This window comes from Amaranthus tricolor, chromosome 9 (assembly GCF_026212465.1).
Source record: "Amaranthus tricolor cultivar Red isolate AtriRed21 chromosome 9, ASM2621246v1, whole genome shotgun sequence".
Lineage (NCBI taxonomy): Eukaryota > Viridiplantae > Streptophyta > Magnoliopsida > Caryophyllales > Amaranthaceae > Amaranthus > Amaranthus tricolor.
The window spans coordinates 18,075,662-18,093,323 of record NC_080055.1 but is presented as its reverse complement, the minus strand read 5'-3'; the positions used below and the strand labels follow the sequence as shown (position 1 = coordinate 18,093,323).

The 17,662-nt window shown below is 30.1% G+C and overlaps 1 protein-coding gene across 1 annotated transcript; it reads right to left on the bottom strand.

Annotated features, from left to right (window-relative positions):
- Positions 1-4,128: 4,128 nt before the first annotated feature.
- On the bottom strand, positions 4,129-16,863 carry LOC130824573 (probable sulfate transporter 3.5). Its single transcript, XM_057689631.1, has 12 exons — positions 16,418-16,863; positions 13,689-13,896; positions 10,864-11,035; positions 9,667-9,732; positions 9,109-9,222; positions 8,164-8,280; positions 7,945-8,071; positions 7,097-7,383; positions 6,321-6,511; positions 6,150-6,232; positions 5,941-6,017; positions 4,129-4,606 (listed from the first exon to the last, which is right to left on the bottom strand). Exons 1-12 carry the CDS (start codon positions 16,731-16,733, stop codon positions 4,439-4,441), a joined length of 1,926 nt encoding a protein of 641 aa, XP_057545614.1. The 5' UTR covers positions 16,734-16,863; the 3' UTR covers positions 4,129-4,438.
- Between the last annotated feature and the right edge of the window lie 799 nt (positions 16,864-17,662).

Genomic DNA, 17,662 nt, shown 5'->3' with positions numbered 1-17,662 from the left:
GAAGCAGTATTTCTTGGCTATTCATCAAATAGTAAAGCCTATAGAGTTTACAATAAAAGGACAATGAGCGTGGAAAAATCCGTTCACATAATTTTTGTTGAAACTAACTTTTTGAGAAGTGAACAGGATATAATTAATTTTAAAATAGGTCTTGCAAATCTAGAGGACGATGATGAAAAAATGAAAGTGCAAGATCAAGGAACAACAGGTGAACAGCCGATTCCAGTAGAAGCAAAAAGATCAGATTATGATCATGAACTGCCAGTACATCTGGACCAGCAGACTGTTCCCAATCAAGTTGTTCCCACAGATGAGCAAGATGATACAGTAGCAGAACAGAATGAAGATCCAGCAGCGAATGACCCAGAGCAAACTACTGTTCCCACAAGAGAATTTTGTGCCTAAACCTTGGAAATATCAAAAATGTCATCCACTTGATTTGATTGTAAGTGATTTGAATAAGGGAACACAAACCAGATCCCAAATGAGAAATTTTTGTGCACACTTTGCGTTCCTATCATCACTTGAACCCAAAAATCACGATGAAGCTCTAAAGGATTCCGAATGGATCGTTGCCATGCAAGATGAATTGAACGAATTTGAAAGAAATAAAGTATGGCATTTAGAACCCAAACCAAAGCACAAAAAGGTGATTGGATTAAAATGGGTATTTCGGAACAAATTAGATGAGCATGGGATTATCATAAGAAACAAAGCAAGGCTCGTGGTTAAAGGGTACAATCAATAAGAAGGAATTGATTATACCGAGACATTTGCTCCGGTAGCAAGGTTAGAGGCTATTAGAATTTTAATTTCTTTTGCTGCATTCATGAACTTTAAATTATATCAAATGGATGTGAAATGTGCATTCTTAAATGGTTTTCTTGATTGAAGAAGTTTTTGTTGAACAACCCCCAGGCTTTGAAAATACCTCTTGTCTTGATCATGTCTACAAGCTTGATAAAGCTCGTTATGGCTTAAAATAAGCTCCTAGACAATGGTATGAAAGACTATCAAAGTTCTTGATTCAAAATGACTTTGTTAGAGGTAAAATTGACAAAACCTTATTCTTTAAGAATAAAGGTTCTGATATTTTAGTTGTTCAAATATATGTTGATGATATTATTTTTGAAGCCACCAATGAATTGCTATGTAAAGAATTTGCTAACCTAATGAGTAATGAATTTAAAATGAGTATGATGGGAGAACTAAACTTCTTCCTTGGGTTGCAAATTAAACAAATAGCTAATGGTATCTTTATTCACCAACAAAAATATATAAAAGAACTTCTCAAGAAATATGGCTTGAATAATGCTAAAACCAACCATACACCTATGGCTACAAATGTTAGATTAGATGAAGACCCAAATAGAACAAATATTGATCAAACTATGTATCGAGGCATGATTAGCTCTTTGTTATATCTAACTGCTAGTAGACCCGATATTGCATTTAGTGTTGGCTTATGTGCTAGATTTCAATCCAATCTTAAAGAATCACATCTCACTGCAATAAAACGAATACTAAGATATTTGAAGGGAACAGATGACTTGTCCCTATTTTACCCTAAAAGTGATGTCTACGACTTGAAAGGTTTTAGTGATGCAAATTATGCAGGAGATCTTGTGAACAGAAAAAGTACTTCAGGTATGGTACAATTTCTTAGCTCATGTTTAGTATTATGGTGTTCCAAGAAACAAAACACCGTTGCATTGTCCACTGCCGAAGCAGAATATGTAGCAGCAGCAGCTTGCTGTTCCCAAATGCTTTGGATAAAACAACAGCTAAGAGATTTTGGTATTAAATTTGAATGTGTTCCTATTTATTGCGATAATACCAGTGCCATCTGTATATATCTAAAGATCCAGTGCATCATTCAAGAGTAAAACCCATCCACATTAGACATCGTTTTCTAAAGAAAAATGTTGAAAATAAAAATATCATCGTCAAGCATGTAAACACTAACGAGCAAATAGCTGACATCATGACAAAACCACTTCCAAGGGAACAACACGAAAAAATGAGATAGAACTTGGCATGATTAAGCTGCATTGAAGTAAGTGATAAGCATGATCCTCAAAGGCAAAATGAAAGTTAAAAAGGTCTATCAACCACAAAAATCTTGATTGAAAAATAAATTATCGAAAGGATCAGGTACGCATTATTTAAGAGTAAATACTGTGAATGCTCTCATATTTGCATGTTTAAATTGATCAGACTAAAGTTGCATAAAATTTCTATTTTATTTTATATTCACATAAAATTATTTCATATTTTTCAATTTTTATATTTTTATAAATCCTAACATTTTCTTTGATGGTTAACAAAATTTAATTAAAAGTGGGATTTGGATCATCAAAATGCTTCATGAAATCATTAACTTCCCCTATACACATTAAATAAAGTGTATTGAAACACCTTAATAGACGTCCCCTCACATTCAATATATACACTCCCTCACGTCAATCCATCATCACTTCATATCCCAATCTTCAAACAACCCTCTTAAAACCCTACTGTTTCTTCTTCAATCAGTCCACTGTTTCTCAATTCCTCTCAATCATCGAAAATGAAATCACCGAAATCATCATCAGGCAAAAGATCTAACAAGACACCCAAAGTCACACAGCCTAAACCACTCAAGGTGGTTCGTCCATCGCCTCAAATAGCAGCCCCTGAGCCATCATCAGAACAGCCAGGAACACCTGTTGCTTCTAAAATGCATGCGGGTAACAAAAGATCGAGTGACTCTGCCATGAACAAATCGTTGTCAACATCAGCCAAGAAGGCAAAGCTCAATATTCCTACCAACGCAAAAGAATTATCTAAGGAAATGAGTGTAGGTTTTGGGATTGACAAACTCTAGTATGAATCCACCTTCTTTCCTCAACTACACGCAATTTTACAAAATCAATTTTGGGAATCATTAATGGCAGAATATTGTTGCAATCCTATTTACCCTGAATTGATGCGTGAGTTTATTTCAAACTTCTCTATTGATAATGGTGTTTGTTCCAGTAATGTTAAGGAAGTCAAAATGGAATTCAACAGTCTGATGTTGGGTGAATGGCTAGGAGTGCCAACCACTGGGTTTGATATGTATTTTGTTGGGTCAAAAATAGTATTTTCGGGTATTGATGAGAAAACTGTATGGAAATTTTTGGGCATAATTGAAAAACGAGGAAAAGTTAGCCATAACATACTGTCTCCTTTACACAAGTTGTTATACAATATAGCACGTAGATTTATTTTACCACGTAATTCCAAACGTAGTGAAGTTAGTCTACGAGATGCTACTTTGATTTATTGTATGGCTAATAACATTAAAATAAATTTTTCTTCGTTAATGATTTCTCACTTGAGTGACTGTATTTCTAAGAGATGCATGGTAGGATATGGAGGATTGTTGTCCTGGGTTTTTGGAAAATTTGGTGTTCCCCTTTTAGGTCTAAACTTTCCAGTAGGTCCTAACAACAAGATAGGTGCTAAGTGTCTAAGTAACTTGCATCTCAAATTAAATGAAAATGGGATCCTTGAGAATGTTGCTGAACAAATTAATGTACAACAAGGAGGCAACCAAAAACACAGAGGAAGAAATGGAGGAACAGGAGGAGGAAAGGTCTGAAAAATAGGAACAAGAGTTTGTTCCCTCTGCCACTGGGAAGGTAGAAGGGTGTTCTGATAAGGAATAGGTGGAAGTAACCAGTAAGGAGGAAGTTGTGAAGGAAGCTGTGGATTGGTGTTAGTAAGGAGGAGGTCTCTGTGCCCATTAAGAAGCAGTCTGGCTCAACTCCAAGGAAGAGTAAAAGGCTTGTTAACGAAGGGAAACGACCAGTAGTTATTCTTGATGATGACTCTACGTCCTATAAAACGGCTGAACCAAGTAATCCTCCCTCACCAAAGCCATCCACTCCATCATCCCATCATTTCCCATCACCACCACCATCACCCATACCAATTTCACCACCACCGGTACACACCTCAAAGAACCAAGGCTTTAACCACTTTTAATTATTTACCATTTTTTTTATATAACCTCCTAAAATTTGATTTTTAAAATGTTAGGTATATTTAAGGGAAACACCCTAATAGCTGATATTCTTCATAATTAATAAAAAATTAGTATTATTTAAAAAAATAAACAGAATGTTATATTTTTTATTGTAATTTTTCTAAAGATAAAACGAAAAGTATTGCAACAAAAAAAATGAAATCATCCATATGCCTTCGAAAAATAATACTACATAGAAAGTAACCTCTCTTTTCTGCCCTATCCCCCCTTTACATGTTTTCTAAGGGAAGTTGGTGTGATTCCTTCATTTAGGCCCGACTAAATAAATTGGGCCTCTTATAATTACAAGCTCGAAATGCCCATATTGCATTTTACATAAAGGCTTTCTACAATTTATATCTTCTTTTGACCAAAAAAGAGCAGACTTTATGCAAGTTCCTGCCCATTACATTTATTTGGGCCATCCAATCTAAATCTGCATGACTCAACTGCATCATCAATTGATAAAAATACAGATTCTTTGCCAATAACGTCAATAAACTTGGAAGTTATCAACTTCTCCATGACTTCAATCCTTGGGTTTACCAATGATAACTACATAATCATGAAAAAAAATTAACCAATTGGTTGTAATCTACACACAATCTCACACATGATATATATAATCAGCTGGTCTTGTATGAACCGTTTCACCATGAGACGGTACATATAATTAGCTCATTCCTCTAATTGATCATTTTAAATTTGTAAGTAATCACTTTAATAGACTAAATATACATGGGCCAACCTAATAGAAATAGTCTCACAATGATATCGTCTCATTCTAGAATTTGTGTATATATATATTGATCATATTAAAATTGTCAATTTCAAGACTTTAAATGTCGATTTTAGATCTAATATGTTCATTACAAGTACAAATCCAAAATATATTTCTCTAAAAAAATTTAAATTATTTTCGTAATTTTTTTAAAATGGGCTGGATTTAGATAATTGAGTTGGACTGGAAAAGATCGCATGAATGCAGCCGTCGCATTAAAAATCAACAATTAAAATTTGTGAAGGAAAAACATATTTGAGGATGTGAATTTCATTAATATAAAATAATAGTGCATAATTTATCAAAAGTAACGGTGAATCCATTCCTAACATCACCATTCTATATCGAGAATTCGACCCTAGTCCGACTCGATTCGAAGAAAATAATTCGATTTGAGTCTAAGGAAAAAGTTATCCGAGTCCGAGTTAGAGACGGACCGGAGTTAGACCTTATTAAAAATGCGATACTCCGACCCGACTTTGACACTGAAGGAAATCTGACTTTGAATTTGACTTTTACCCTAATATTTTGTTTCCTTTAAAACTCTAGACGTGACTAATTTAAGCTCTCTCTTTCATAGTAATTGTAATTTTCGATTTTGAAAAAGTACTTGAGTGTTCGAAGTCAAATCAAATTTAAATAAACTTGGTATTTTTATTGAAATTAATGAATCAAAATACGACAAATCAAATCAAGAGAAATAAAATACGACAAATCAAAATGTGAGAAAAAATTTTGTTAACTTGTGGTAGTAGGACTATTTCTCTTGTTAAACTTGAATTCAAAGTATATAATTTTTTGTTAAATTGTATTTGAAAAAAATATTTTGTTAATTTTGTATGCTTTAAAATCATTAGTATAATATCACAACGATAAAGTTTGATAATAATCTGACTCCGTATCCGACTCCGTTGGAGGTCCGAGTCGGGGCAAACTTGGAGCATACGTAATCCGATTTCGAGTGGGGGTGGACTGAAAAAAAAAGTCTGACTATTATCGGAGCAAAGTCAAAATATGTATAATTCGACCCGAGTCCCACCCATTGCCATTCCTAATTCTATGACCAAGCAAATCATGAATTCTTTACAAAACGAAAAGATGTTCATACCTTAATATCTTTTGCTTCTACAAGTCTTTTCAATTCGTACAACGCCTCAATTCCAGTCATATCAATAGTTGTCACTCCTATGGTAAATAACAAACTTCTAATCATTATAATAGTAAATATCTACATAGAATATACAATTCGAGTTGTTCACACGCCATAATGAATATCTTTCATGTCGAAAATTGAAATACGAAAATGAAATGACTAACCTCCCAATTCCAAAATAAGGTGCTCTACTGAATCTCCTTGATTATCTTTGTTAGATTCTTCATCTCTGACCCATCTTAAAATTCTACAAGATACAAAAAGAAAAATCCAAGAATGAGCCTAAAAACCCTAAGAAATTATATTGAAGGCATTATTAAGTTGATGATATTCACCTTTCTCTAACATATGTACTGTTTGAGTACAAAATTGGGGAGCCAAGTTGAAGAATTAAGATCTCTGCTGTCCATTGTGCATCAGGATATTGCTCTATGTCCCTGTAAAGATTTGTGTTGGGAATATTCCCTAACTTACAAGTTCTTGGTCTTGCTGTGTATAGTAGTGCTCTTATGATTCCTAATCCAATCTGACCAATTGAAAATGATACATTTAAACGAGTTAAATTACTACTTGTCACTAATACACTACCTAAAAAGATAAATACCAAATTTGAATTTAGGGTCGTCTCTAACTTTTAAGGTCTGTAAGCATAAATTAAGTATGAGCTTTCTAAGTACAAATGTATATGCCTATTTTCAAGTGAGAATAATAAATTACAATTTTTATTTTTTTAAATAAAGAATAGATTTGTTCGATTAATTTAATTAAAGAAGAAAATACAACAAATAATAATATTACTTTTTAAATGAAATAATAAACCTAATAAGTTAGCTAGATTGAATAATTAATTATCAATGGAAAAAATAAATCAAATACTAATTGCCAAAAAAAATTTTTAGGCCCTTAAAATTATGGACTCTAAGCCGTCATTCATACGGCTCATGCCGTAGAACACGCTCTTTAAATTGGAACCTCACTTAGATATAAGGGATTGCAAGTCTACACTAATGTGTTCAAAATAAAGATTAACACTTTAAATTTCCTAAAAAATTAAAAAAAAATGATTTGAGCAAATTAAGTAAATTAGTAAGAAGGGATTGAATGGGCTTACTGAGAGTCCAAGGCCAATATCCATGCTAATGAAGGTAACTCCAAAGAAAGCAAGCATGCAAATGCAGAAGTCAAACTTATCAACTTTGAACAGATGAATGGCTTTGTCATACTCAATAAGACCGAACATGGCGGACATTATAATGGCAGATAAGGCAACCATTGGAGTATAACTAAACAATGGTGCTAAGAATAACAATGTCAGCATCATTATTATGGCCATCACCACGTTCGACATTTGTGTTCTGCATCCTGCATTGAAGTTTACTGCCGTCTTCGAAAATGGTCCTGTATTGCATAACAGCCTATATTATAAAACAAGCCGTCACGACCACCAGTAGGCTCGTGCATATTGTACAAGCCTACATAAGAATTAAAAAACTTGATGTAGCAGGAGTGGCCTACCCATCAAGCTTACATGTTCGTCAAGATCTTACTAGATCATCGATGTGGGCCATTTCAAAGCATTTACTCAACATTATCGTCCCTATTTGAAATTAATAATCTAGCTAGAACCACATCATATAATGCCTTTTATGCTTTGGTTTTAAAACCGGAGCAGCAAAAACACAAATCTACTGCTATTTCAAGTGCTTGGATCTAAACCACAAATCTACAACATATAATGTCTGAAAACCGCAACAAATAAAGTTTTTTCCACTATTATAGATTACATACACTACAAACTTTTAATTGGCGACAAAATAGGTGGCGACAAAGGTTTTATGGCCTAAATTGTTGCTAAAATAAAGCTATTGGTGACATATTTAGCGACAAGAACCCTTTATCGTATTTGCTTTAATTCTGGAGTGGTACTACCGAATTGGCCAAAATAATGAGACAAATTACCTGTAGTCAAGTAGCAAGAAGTGAAAGAACCAACAATGTTCATGATGCCGAAAGCAATCATCTCCTTGTTGCCGTCAGTTTGTTGGTTCTTCATTATGGCAAAGCTCCTACCAATGGCTATTCCTTCCTGTACGTCACATTAGGTTTAATTAATACTATAATTTTAATAGAAATAATCACTGTAAAATGAACATAAAAATAAATGGTACGTGGTCTTACAGCAAGAGCTAAAACAGCTGTTAGGATACCGGCTTTGATTGGTGCAGCAATGTACTTTGGATCAAAGTTTAATCTGTTAACCGAAGATGGATTTATTCCTCTGTTCAAATGTCCAACCTGCATTGTCCATTTTTTTATTGTTAATTTCATGAAAATTTGTGTCTAATGTATTAATTTAATTTTTATAAATATCATTTTTACATGACTAAGTCACTTAAGTGAATTAACATTTGGGGTAATATTTTATTTCAATTGAATTGCTACATGATTCGAGGAATAAAAAGACATAAAAATCAACATACTAATATTATAAAGTGACTATCCTTTTTATTTTAAATTTTAATAATGTTACATTAAATTTGTTATGCAGAGAACAAATATTGAAAAAAAAAAAAAAACTCAAAAATAAAAAATGTATTAAATATTTGTGGGTGCAAGAGTCAAACAATTACTTGTAAAGTTATGATTTGTAAAGCCTACTATATATAGTATTACAAGATTAATGGAGTAAGTAATTAGAGCCACCCAAGAAATGGGATGTTACATATGGATATGACCTTAACGTATATTGTCAATTTGTCTAAATCACACCACCTAACATTGTGATTATTTTGAACCATCAAATATTTATCCGTCTTATTTAATTTGTATTTTTATTAAAAAAGTGTAAATATTTTCTTATAATTAATATATCCAATGGGTTTAAGAAATAAATGAATGAGATTAAAAAGGTAAATAAATTTGTGTGTGAGATTTTAAGAGAGTTATGCAGGCTATGACCAAATCAGTCTAGGACTCTAGGTGCATCAGTAATTAAAATTACTTCAACGAGAATTTAGGTGCATGCAAATTATAATTATAATATAGAATAATGCTTAATCCTGGTAATACAATCTAATTCTTAGAAGAAAAATAAAACAAGAAATAAACGTAATATAAACTCACAATTTGAATACCAAATTTCTCGGCATGAGCTAAATAAGCGAAAAGACCGCCAGTTATAACAACCACTAGAGGAGCCATGGCTGAAATCCAAAATAGCTTTGGCCTTTTATTTTTCTGTCCAAACAATTAATATACATCAAATCACTCATTTTATACTAGAATCTCTATTTAAATTATCATTTTATTTTATAGATATAACTCTATTATTTTCTTTACATTGTTTTACATTTTGATTTTTGTTATCTCGCTATAGTTTTAAAGTGACAAATTTAAATTAAGACTGTATATTAAATAGTAACAAAATATTAAATTTATGTCCAATAAAAATATACGAATTAGAAAGTTAAAAGTGAATTTCCATGGATGTTCGTTACGAATTAGAAAGTTAAAGGTGAATTTTCATGGATGTTTGTTTGGATGTTAGGGCAAGTTTGGGTACAATATCTTGGATGGGTACGGTTAATTTTGGTTGTTTAGTACATGCAATTTGGATAGGCAAGTTAAAGATAAAATGAGGTTACAATGGAAGAATCGAGAATGACGGTAAAGGAGTCTAACCACGTATCTAGTGAACTGTAGGAAAGCAAGGAAAATGAAGCCAACAACTGCACTCTGCCAATGCCACTGCAATATAACAATTCAAATTAATCACTCAATTATATCATTCCATTATTGACCATTTTTTTTTTCATTAATTAACACAAATTATTTTCAATCATATTCATGTAAGTGAAGAGGAAATTTAATTTTGCAACTTTAAAATTCATCCATTACTTGGGCCCACTTGTTTCAATACCAACAAAATCTTTAATTTTCTTTCATTTTCAAAAACAAAACAAATTTTGTCACGAAATTATGTTGATGTATATACGTCTTTTTGTATTATTTTTAATTGACGCAAACTTTTATTTATGGATAGATGGTAGTGATAATTTGAAATATGACAAAAAAATAGTACTTTCGTAGCTCTTTATATTCGGAATGTGAATTAGGATAGAATAAAAATACAAAATAATTTTTTGTTAAAGTGATCTTGCAAGACATTAGTTCGTTCACACTAAAATATTGTGCATATTTTTATTTAAAAAGTAAAGTCAAGTGATTTAGGTGGAAAATAAAAAATATTAAAAAAAATACACAATATATTACTGTGAACTAAATCCTCGAAAAACCTATACATGTTACGTCAAAATTTAGGAGATTCTATCGCCTTGCACATACTTATAACCCCCTTGAGGTTATATTAAACGCCAATCATAATCTAAACTAAAATCTTATTTTCATCAATAAAATTATTAAATTTATCGATATATATATTTTTGGCATAAACTCACAATTTACAATATTAACAACTGAAACCTTCTCCATATACTGGTAGTTTAAATTTTTTTTACGTGATAGTCATAATTAATTCTATTTAAAAGTGATGTTAAATTGAGAAGAATTTATTGTCAATATCAACATATAATGGTAAAAACACAAAAAATGCACAATTCATAAGCAAATGATATACCATCCCTAAAACCATAAGAAAATAAAAGGAAGAAACTCCAATAACTTATAATCTGTATGCACCATATAATATTAATTAATATGAGACAAACCATCCCAATGGACAAGCATATAATTAATGTTTTCTGGAAAAACTCTAATATAATAAATTACAAAGTGACATAACAAAAAATAAAAAGAATAAAAAAAAAAAAAAAACTAAAAAGGTAATAGTAGGGCCTTTAATAATGTGATTGTATGTACCTCATCTTTGTGGCTGAGTAAGGTTTTCACTACAGAGAGTACATCTGTCTTAGTAGTAAAATGCTTTAATCCCAAAAATCCCTTCAACTGTTGAAGAATTATTATCACTGCTGTTCCTCCCATAAATCCTGTTATTGTTGAATGTGATAAGAAATCCACCAGAATTCCCAACCTGTAATTTCAAATAACAAAATTTTCATTTTCTTCTTTTATTTTCTGTTTCATGAAAATCTTGTATTTAATATAAATTTTGTAATATTTTAATGAATTTTTATAGCGGCTAAAATATGAAATTCCTTTAAATGTTAATATGTTGAAATAATTTAAGCATCTTTGTAGTCGGTCTAGAATCTATCTAGAGGCTTAAGTGTGTCCATGCGCTACCATTAAATATAAATCAAATTGATTTTTTTTTTAAATTGTAAAAATGTCATAACTTCTCTGTTTTTCATAGATGTGGTTTAAGCAAATCATTGAAGATTTTTTTTTTTTTGAAACGAATCATCGAAGATATATCTGAATAAAAGTATATAATGTGACTTACAACATTTATGAAGAAATTTGAAAGCAGGAATAACTGAGAAAATATTAAGAAAAATGGAGAAATAATAGAAATACTAATTTGATATCTTCCTACTCGTGTAGTCTAATTGTACAATTTTTTTTGTAACAATTCCTAACAAATATTGGCCATCTATTTTTAATGAGTGGCTAATAATGAATGGATCCTTTAGATTTTTAGATTTTATTATTGGCTATTGATATTAAAAGATGATATAGCACTTATAACTCCACAAATAGAGGTGGCTTGGATTAAATATAAATATTTAAGTGGGTAAAAAAGATTAAATTAATGAAATAAAGGTATGTAGAATTGCAAATGAAGTAATTGAAACACTTGTGAAATATATTGAATGAGAGTAAAGTAAAAAAGATGAATAAAAAGGATGATGATTTCCCTCATTTGGAGTAAAGTATCCCCCACCCTCCCTAAGGGTAAATTTATACCCTCAATATGAGGAAAATAGTTGTTGTTTTATCCATTTTCATTACCTTCTAACCAATTCTTTCACCTTTCTAACAATCAAATTCCTTTAAACTTCTACCTAATTAACTTTGTTTTTCTACTTTAACTTTTATTTACCCTTTAAATATTTACACTCAATCCAAGTGATCTCGTAGGGATCCCGTAGAGTTACTTGGAAACACTAAAAGATGCAAAGGGACAAAAGAGTGCTCATAATTTAATAGAGGTATTATGTTGAAAATAAAGTGCAAAAGTAAGTGTATGGAATGAAAAATTAGTGCAATTTCATAAATATAAAAAGGCTATTATTTAAATTGAAACTTCTTCAATTTTTCTCTTAAATCATAATTTGAAGAGTTTAATACAATAAATAACTCATATAATCATTTGACTTTGACTCACTCTTGAAATTATTACATTGACATAGGATGAATTTTTAGAGTTTATCTTAACGTATGTCATAAGAGAGCATATGTTATGAGGCATTAATAATCTCATTTAACTAATAATATTCAAAAAGTACTCCTAAATATATATTTTTTCTTAATATTGATAAGAGATCACTATTCAAGAGAAAATTAAGAGAATTAAGCGATTTAAATCAGATAATTAATCCACTCAAAAAAAATTAAATAATTAATACCTTATTTTATGTCTTGTGAAATAGGTCACACAAATCGATTTTTATATTATAAAATGGATCCTTTAATCCTTTAGCTAAAAGTATGTAGAAATTTAGATACAACCTGAACTATTTCCCAACTCCCCTGAACGTGTGATTTTTTTTTTGCCTTTTGGGTATTAAATCATTAGAAAATTCCGATGTGATAGGAAGCATATTATTAGTAAAAAGGTCATGAAGTGCTTAATTATACCCTTACACTAGTAGTAATTAGTATATTATTTTGTAATTCTATGTCACCAAAAAGATCACACATATTATAAAAAATAGGAAAGACAAAGGTTCTTTTCTTTTCTTTTTTTTTTTTTTTTTGATTTCCTTGGAGGTAGAAAAGACAAAAGAATTTAGAAAAGGTGTGGAGCATTATAAACTAGAATTACTATATTTTACACTTACAAGATGTTAGATTAACAAAATTATTTTATTATCAGTAATGGAGTATCAAAAGGGATTTAATTCCCTATCCTTTTCAAATTTTGTCCATTCTCAAGCTAATAAAATAAAAAAATTAAGTATCGACAATCTTAATAAGGAGAAGATATAATATCAATTTATAAGTATAAAGGATGTTCACTACGTAGTTTATAGTTGCTCCTCAAACTCACATGTGGTATACTCTATTTTTTTTTGACATGTACAGGGATAAACACTTCAACATAAACAACGACTACATTTTGTGTGCTCATTTTTTTTTATTGAAAAAGTTCAAATATATATAATGATAATTTTATGTAGAAAAAAATAAATTCTTATATGAGTCAACAGGTGTAAGTAAACGTCAATTAGAGATATATATATTTTACTTATTCATGAAAATCGTTTTGAGTTCCGATAATCAAGTCTGACAAGTTTTGATAGGAGTTGGTAATTTAAATTAATAATAATATATAAATTCAAATAAATTGTGTTGTCATACAAAATTAAATGCTGCCTACGTTTTAATAGTTCAAATAGAAATAAGTTGCTTGATTTATTTTTCCTATAAAATAATATTTAATTAGTTAATTGGAACCAAAGTTTAAATAGAGGTAATAAAGAAAAAATCATCAAAAATAATCTAAAATTTCACTCATTTATTGCCAATAATTTCAGACAATAAACATCAGATGAGATTACCTTAAAACACCCAAAGCAGTTTCAATGATACCACAAATAAAAGTAGCCGTGAAGACCAAGTTGAGGTACAAAGTTGGATTATCTGTTGGTGACACTGTTTCTCCAATAGTGTTTGCAATAAGTAAAGAGCAAGCCGCCACTGTTCCCACAGCCAAGTTCTTTGAACTACCAAATACGGCATATATAAATGGTGGAACAAAACTTGAATCTGCACCATAAACAAAACAAAAATTCATTTTAGATATTTCCTTTGTTTTTTAAATTTGTCACACTACATAATTTGAACAGAAAATATTATAAATCAATTTTATGATCACAACTCAAAAAACCCACATATGTTTTTGGTACAGGGCTTATTAAAGTATATAACATATTTTAAAGCCTCAACAATCAACTTAAGTTTTTGGTTAAATTTTTGATTGAACAGAAAAATTCTTTAAAATGTTATTAGAGCCAGAGTGATAATAGGTCACAAAATTGAATCTCAACACCACTCCTTATTTAAAATGCAATATTTAGCGCCATATATAAGTAGAATCTGTGTCGCATCTAAAACTTTTAGCTCAAATAACTCTCATATAAATAAGCATGTTATGTTATATAACATATCTTAGAGTATTAACTATTAGATCCCATAAAATAATCAACCAAATATTATCTAACTAAATTTTTTTATTGTTAAAAATTTCTTATGGCACCGATAAAATGCATAATTTAACAAAACAATTCTAACGAGTTACGTTTCTTCATTTCCAACATCATAATATTGGGACCAATATAAATATATTTTCTAGTTTTTCCCCAAATAAGGTGGTTTATTAGAATTGCCGAAAAAAGAATGCAGCACAAACTTGTCACAACTCACAACTATACTCGTAAACAATAAAAACTGAGGTTTAGGCCCCAAACGTCGACATCTAGTCCCCATATTCTCGTGTCTTATAGCTACGAATGAATAATAGTGTGTCTCGTGCGCAGCTGTTGGGCACCCAAGCTACCAGACATTGCTCTTATTAGTTAAGACTTAAGATCTGCCCATTCTAGCATACTGGTCGTCACAATTAACTACTTGGTAAACAGTAAAATGTTTACCATTATTCTTATGAGTTTGAATGAGGTTTTTAATTATAATAGTGAGCTAAAATTATTTTAAGAACACTCATATATAGGAAATGTTTAAATGTCTATTATCATTCAGATGTAAGTTATTTTGTTTTCTAAATTGTAGCACAAGCCGATTGTAGCATGGGATTATTGATTTTTGGAACCATGCATGGGATTTGATTTTTTTGAACTGTTACTATTAATATGTTTTATTGCTCTAGTATTTTTGCAATTGGTATTTTATAAGAATTGCGTATTTACATAGTTGTTTAAAAATTATATGTTGATCTCCTCAAAAAGAAAAAAGAAAATTATATGTCGCATATATTCCTTGAGTTCATTACTAAAAAAACTAAATGGGTGCCATCAAAAATAGTTATTAGAAGAAAATTATTTAAATGATATATATTTTAGTCACCAAGAATTTGTACTTAAGATTCCTAGACTACTCCTGGATTACAAAGTTTAACTTTTGGGGCCAAACTAGAATTTCACTATGGGAAGAACTCAATAATGGATGAGAATATATCCATAAAAATGAATTGTAGAATATACTATAACTTTAATAAATTTTCAAAAATTAATTAGTTTCCACATGTAATTGGATATATTCTTCTCGTTTTTAGTAATGGATAAGTTAAGGGAAAAAACAGCTAAAAAAAAAAAAAAAAAAAAACAGCGAAAATCGAACATATTGTTTATAAAGCGAGTGACCAATTAACACAAGAGTTGTTTTCTTTTCAACAAACTTATAAGCATTTACTTTAAATAGTGGTGTGAAGTAATGATTGTATTCGAAGTATGAGGTTGTAGTGTGTATTATTTTAATTAAATAGTAGTGTGAATTAATGATTGTATTGAAAGTATGAGAGAGAAAATAATTATAAATAAAAGAAAAGGGGTACATTAAAAGAAAAAGGGGGTTTTAAGGGGTAAGAGTGAGATAAAAACTTTCTAAAAATAGAAAGTATTCTAAAGTGGAAGAACTTTTAAAACTACCCATTATAATAATGTGGAAGATAAAAAAAAAAGCGTAAGTAATCTTTAACGTGATAAAGGAAAAAGTTGCTAGATTTAGTAACTATCCAAAAATAATTATGTATGCCAAAAAATCACTCTATATGTTCCAAAACTCGAACAGAACTTACTCCATCCTACTAATGTTTATGTGCTCTTATAAATAGAACGAAGCAAAGTCAATAATGAGATCAAAAAAAAAATTTATTTGAAAAATTTTTAATTTTTAATTTTTTTACGTAATGGACTAATGTTTTTTTAATTCGTGAAATGACCATAAGCTTCTAATTTTTCTATTTGCATGACAAAAGGTTAAATAATTTTTTAAAATTTATGTTATTTTTACCGATCACAACGATTATTTTTATAAAAATAAACATTACAATCAACCTTATGATCCTTTTTTAGATAAGTTGTTTGAAATGAATTCTTAATTTAACAAATAACTTAACATTTCGTTTACCACGTAAAAAAGTTAAAAGTTAACCTTTAGTTTACAGACTAAAAAAATATTTATTTTCCATATAAAAAAAGTCAAAAATTCAAAATTTACCAAATAAAATTTCCTAAAAATAATTAAATGCAAGAGAGATAAAATGAAGACTTACACAGGCCAATAACAGGAGGAATTTTGGCAAGGTTGGCATAACTGATACCTTGAGGAATAGCAAGACTAGCAATGGTAATACCAGCAAGAAAATCATACCTAAAAAGACTAAAATTATATGAAGGAAGCCAATCAAAAATTGGAATAAAATATTTAATCCCTTTCAATAATCTCTTTTTTGGAGTTTCATCACTAAATCCTTTAAAAGGATCATCTGGGAAAAATGTCTCTGTAAGATCTGTTTTTAGTTTCTCACCAAAATTTCTTGGCTTTGCAAAGTTCACATTGTGAGTAGGATCAAATTTTCCTACCTCCATTGTTTTTTTCTTTTAAATTTGGTTTTGTGGTGTCTGAAAACAAGGGGAAAGGATAGAGAGACGAAGCAGAGGAGAAAGAGAGAGTTTGGTGTAGAAGTTGTGGAAAGGTAGGGTATAAATAGAGAAAAATTATTAAATAATTTATGAAAATGATGTTATTATAGTTGTGACAAGAAAATTGGATAAGATATGGGAAAGTTTTTGACCGTTTTTTTTTTGGGGTTAAAAAGGGTTAAGCTATTTTGATTTGTATAAGAAAAGTTACCAATTGCCTTTTTGTAACACTTCTACTCTATAAGTATTACCATTACCAAATTTAATAAAACAATATAAATACAAGTATTAGTTTAGCTTCCTTCTTTTATTATTAACCCAAAAGAAGGGAAACTATATCCACTCTAAAGGCTATAATAAAATAATCTTTCACCTAAAATAAAAAATTTGTTAGATATATAGTGAAATCCAGCTAAAAATGATAGCGTGAAATTGAAAAAATTGACAAAATTTAAAATCGGGTCAAAACGGTTGAGTTCGGCTTATGGTGGAGTTTGACTGAATTTTTTGAGTGTAACATGTCTTTTTCTGGTTACAGAATGAAATTTTCGGGTTCTGACTAGTCAATTTTAAGTTAGATCAAATATTAACTAGTCTACCCAAACCAAACCGCAAAAAAAACCAATTTAAATTGAAACCATATGGCACCTGTTCGAATCATTGGACAAGGGTGGTTCCAAAAACTAATTTGAATTGAAACCATATTAGCAATGATTTTTAAATGTTTTTTTTCTCATTTTTTTGGCTCAGTTTGCGTTAGATTTTATTCTAATATACTTGCTTTATTAGAAATTTACGCTTGGTTCTGTGTTTCAGTGTTTTTGTTTTTCAATGTGTTCAATTTTTTAAAACCATGTACAAACCGATTATTTTTG

Bases quoted from the DNA above. Each gene is read 5' to 3' on its own strand.
- LOC130824573 (XM_057689631.1), bottom strand. From the start codon at position 16,733: ATGGAGGTAGGAAAATTTGATCCTACTCACAATGTGAACTTTGCAAAG. The intron at 6,233-6,320 runs GTGAATATCATC...TGTATCTTGTAG, and splicing joins AGTACATATGTTAGAGAAAG to AATTTTAAGATGGGTCAGAG. The intron at 6,018-6,149 runs GTTAGTCATTTC...TATTTACCATAG, and splicing joins CCTTATTTTGGAATTGGGAG to GAGTGACAACTATTGATATG.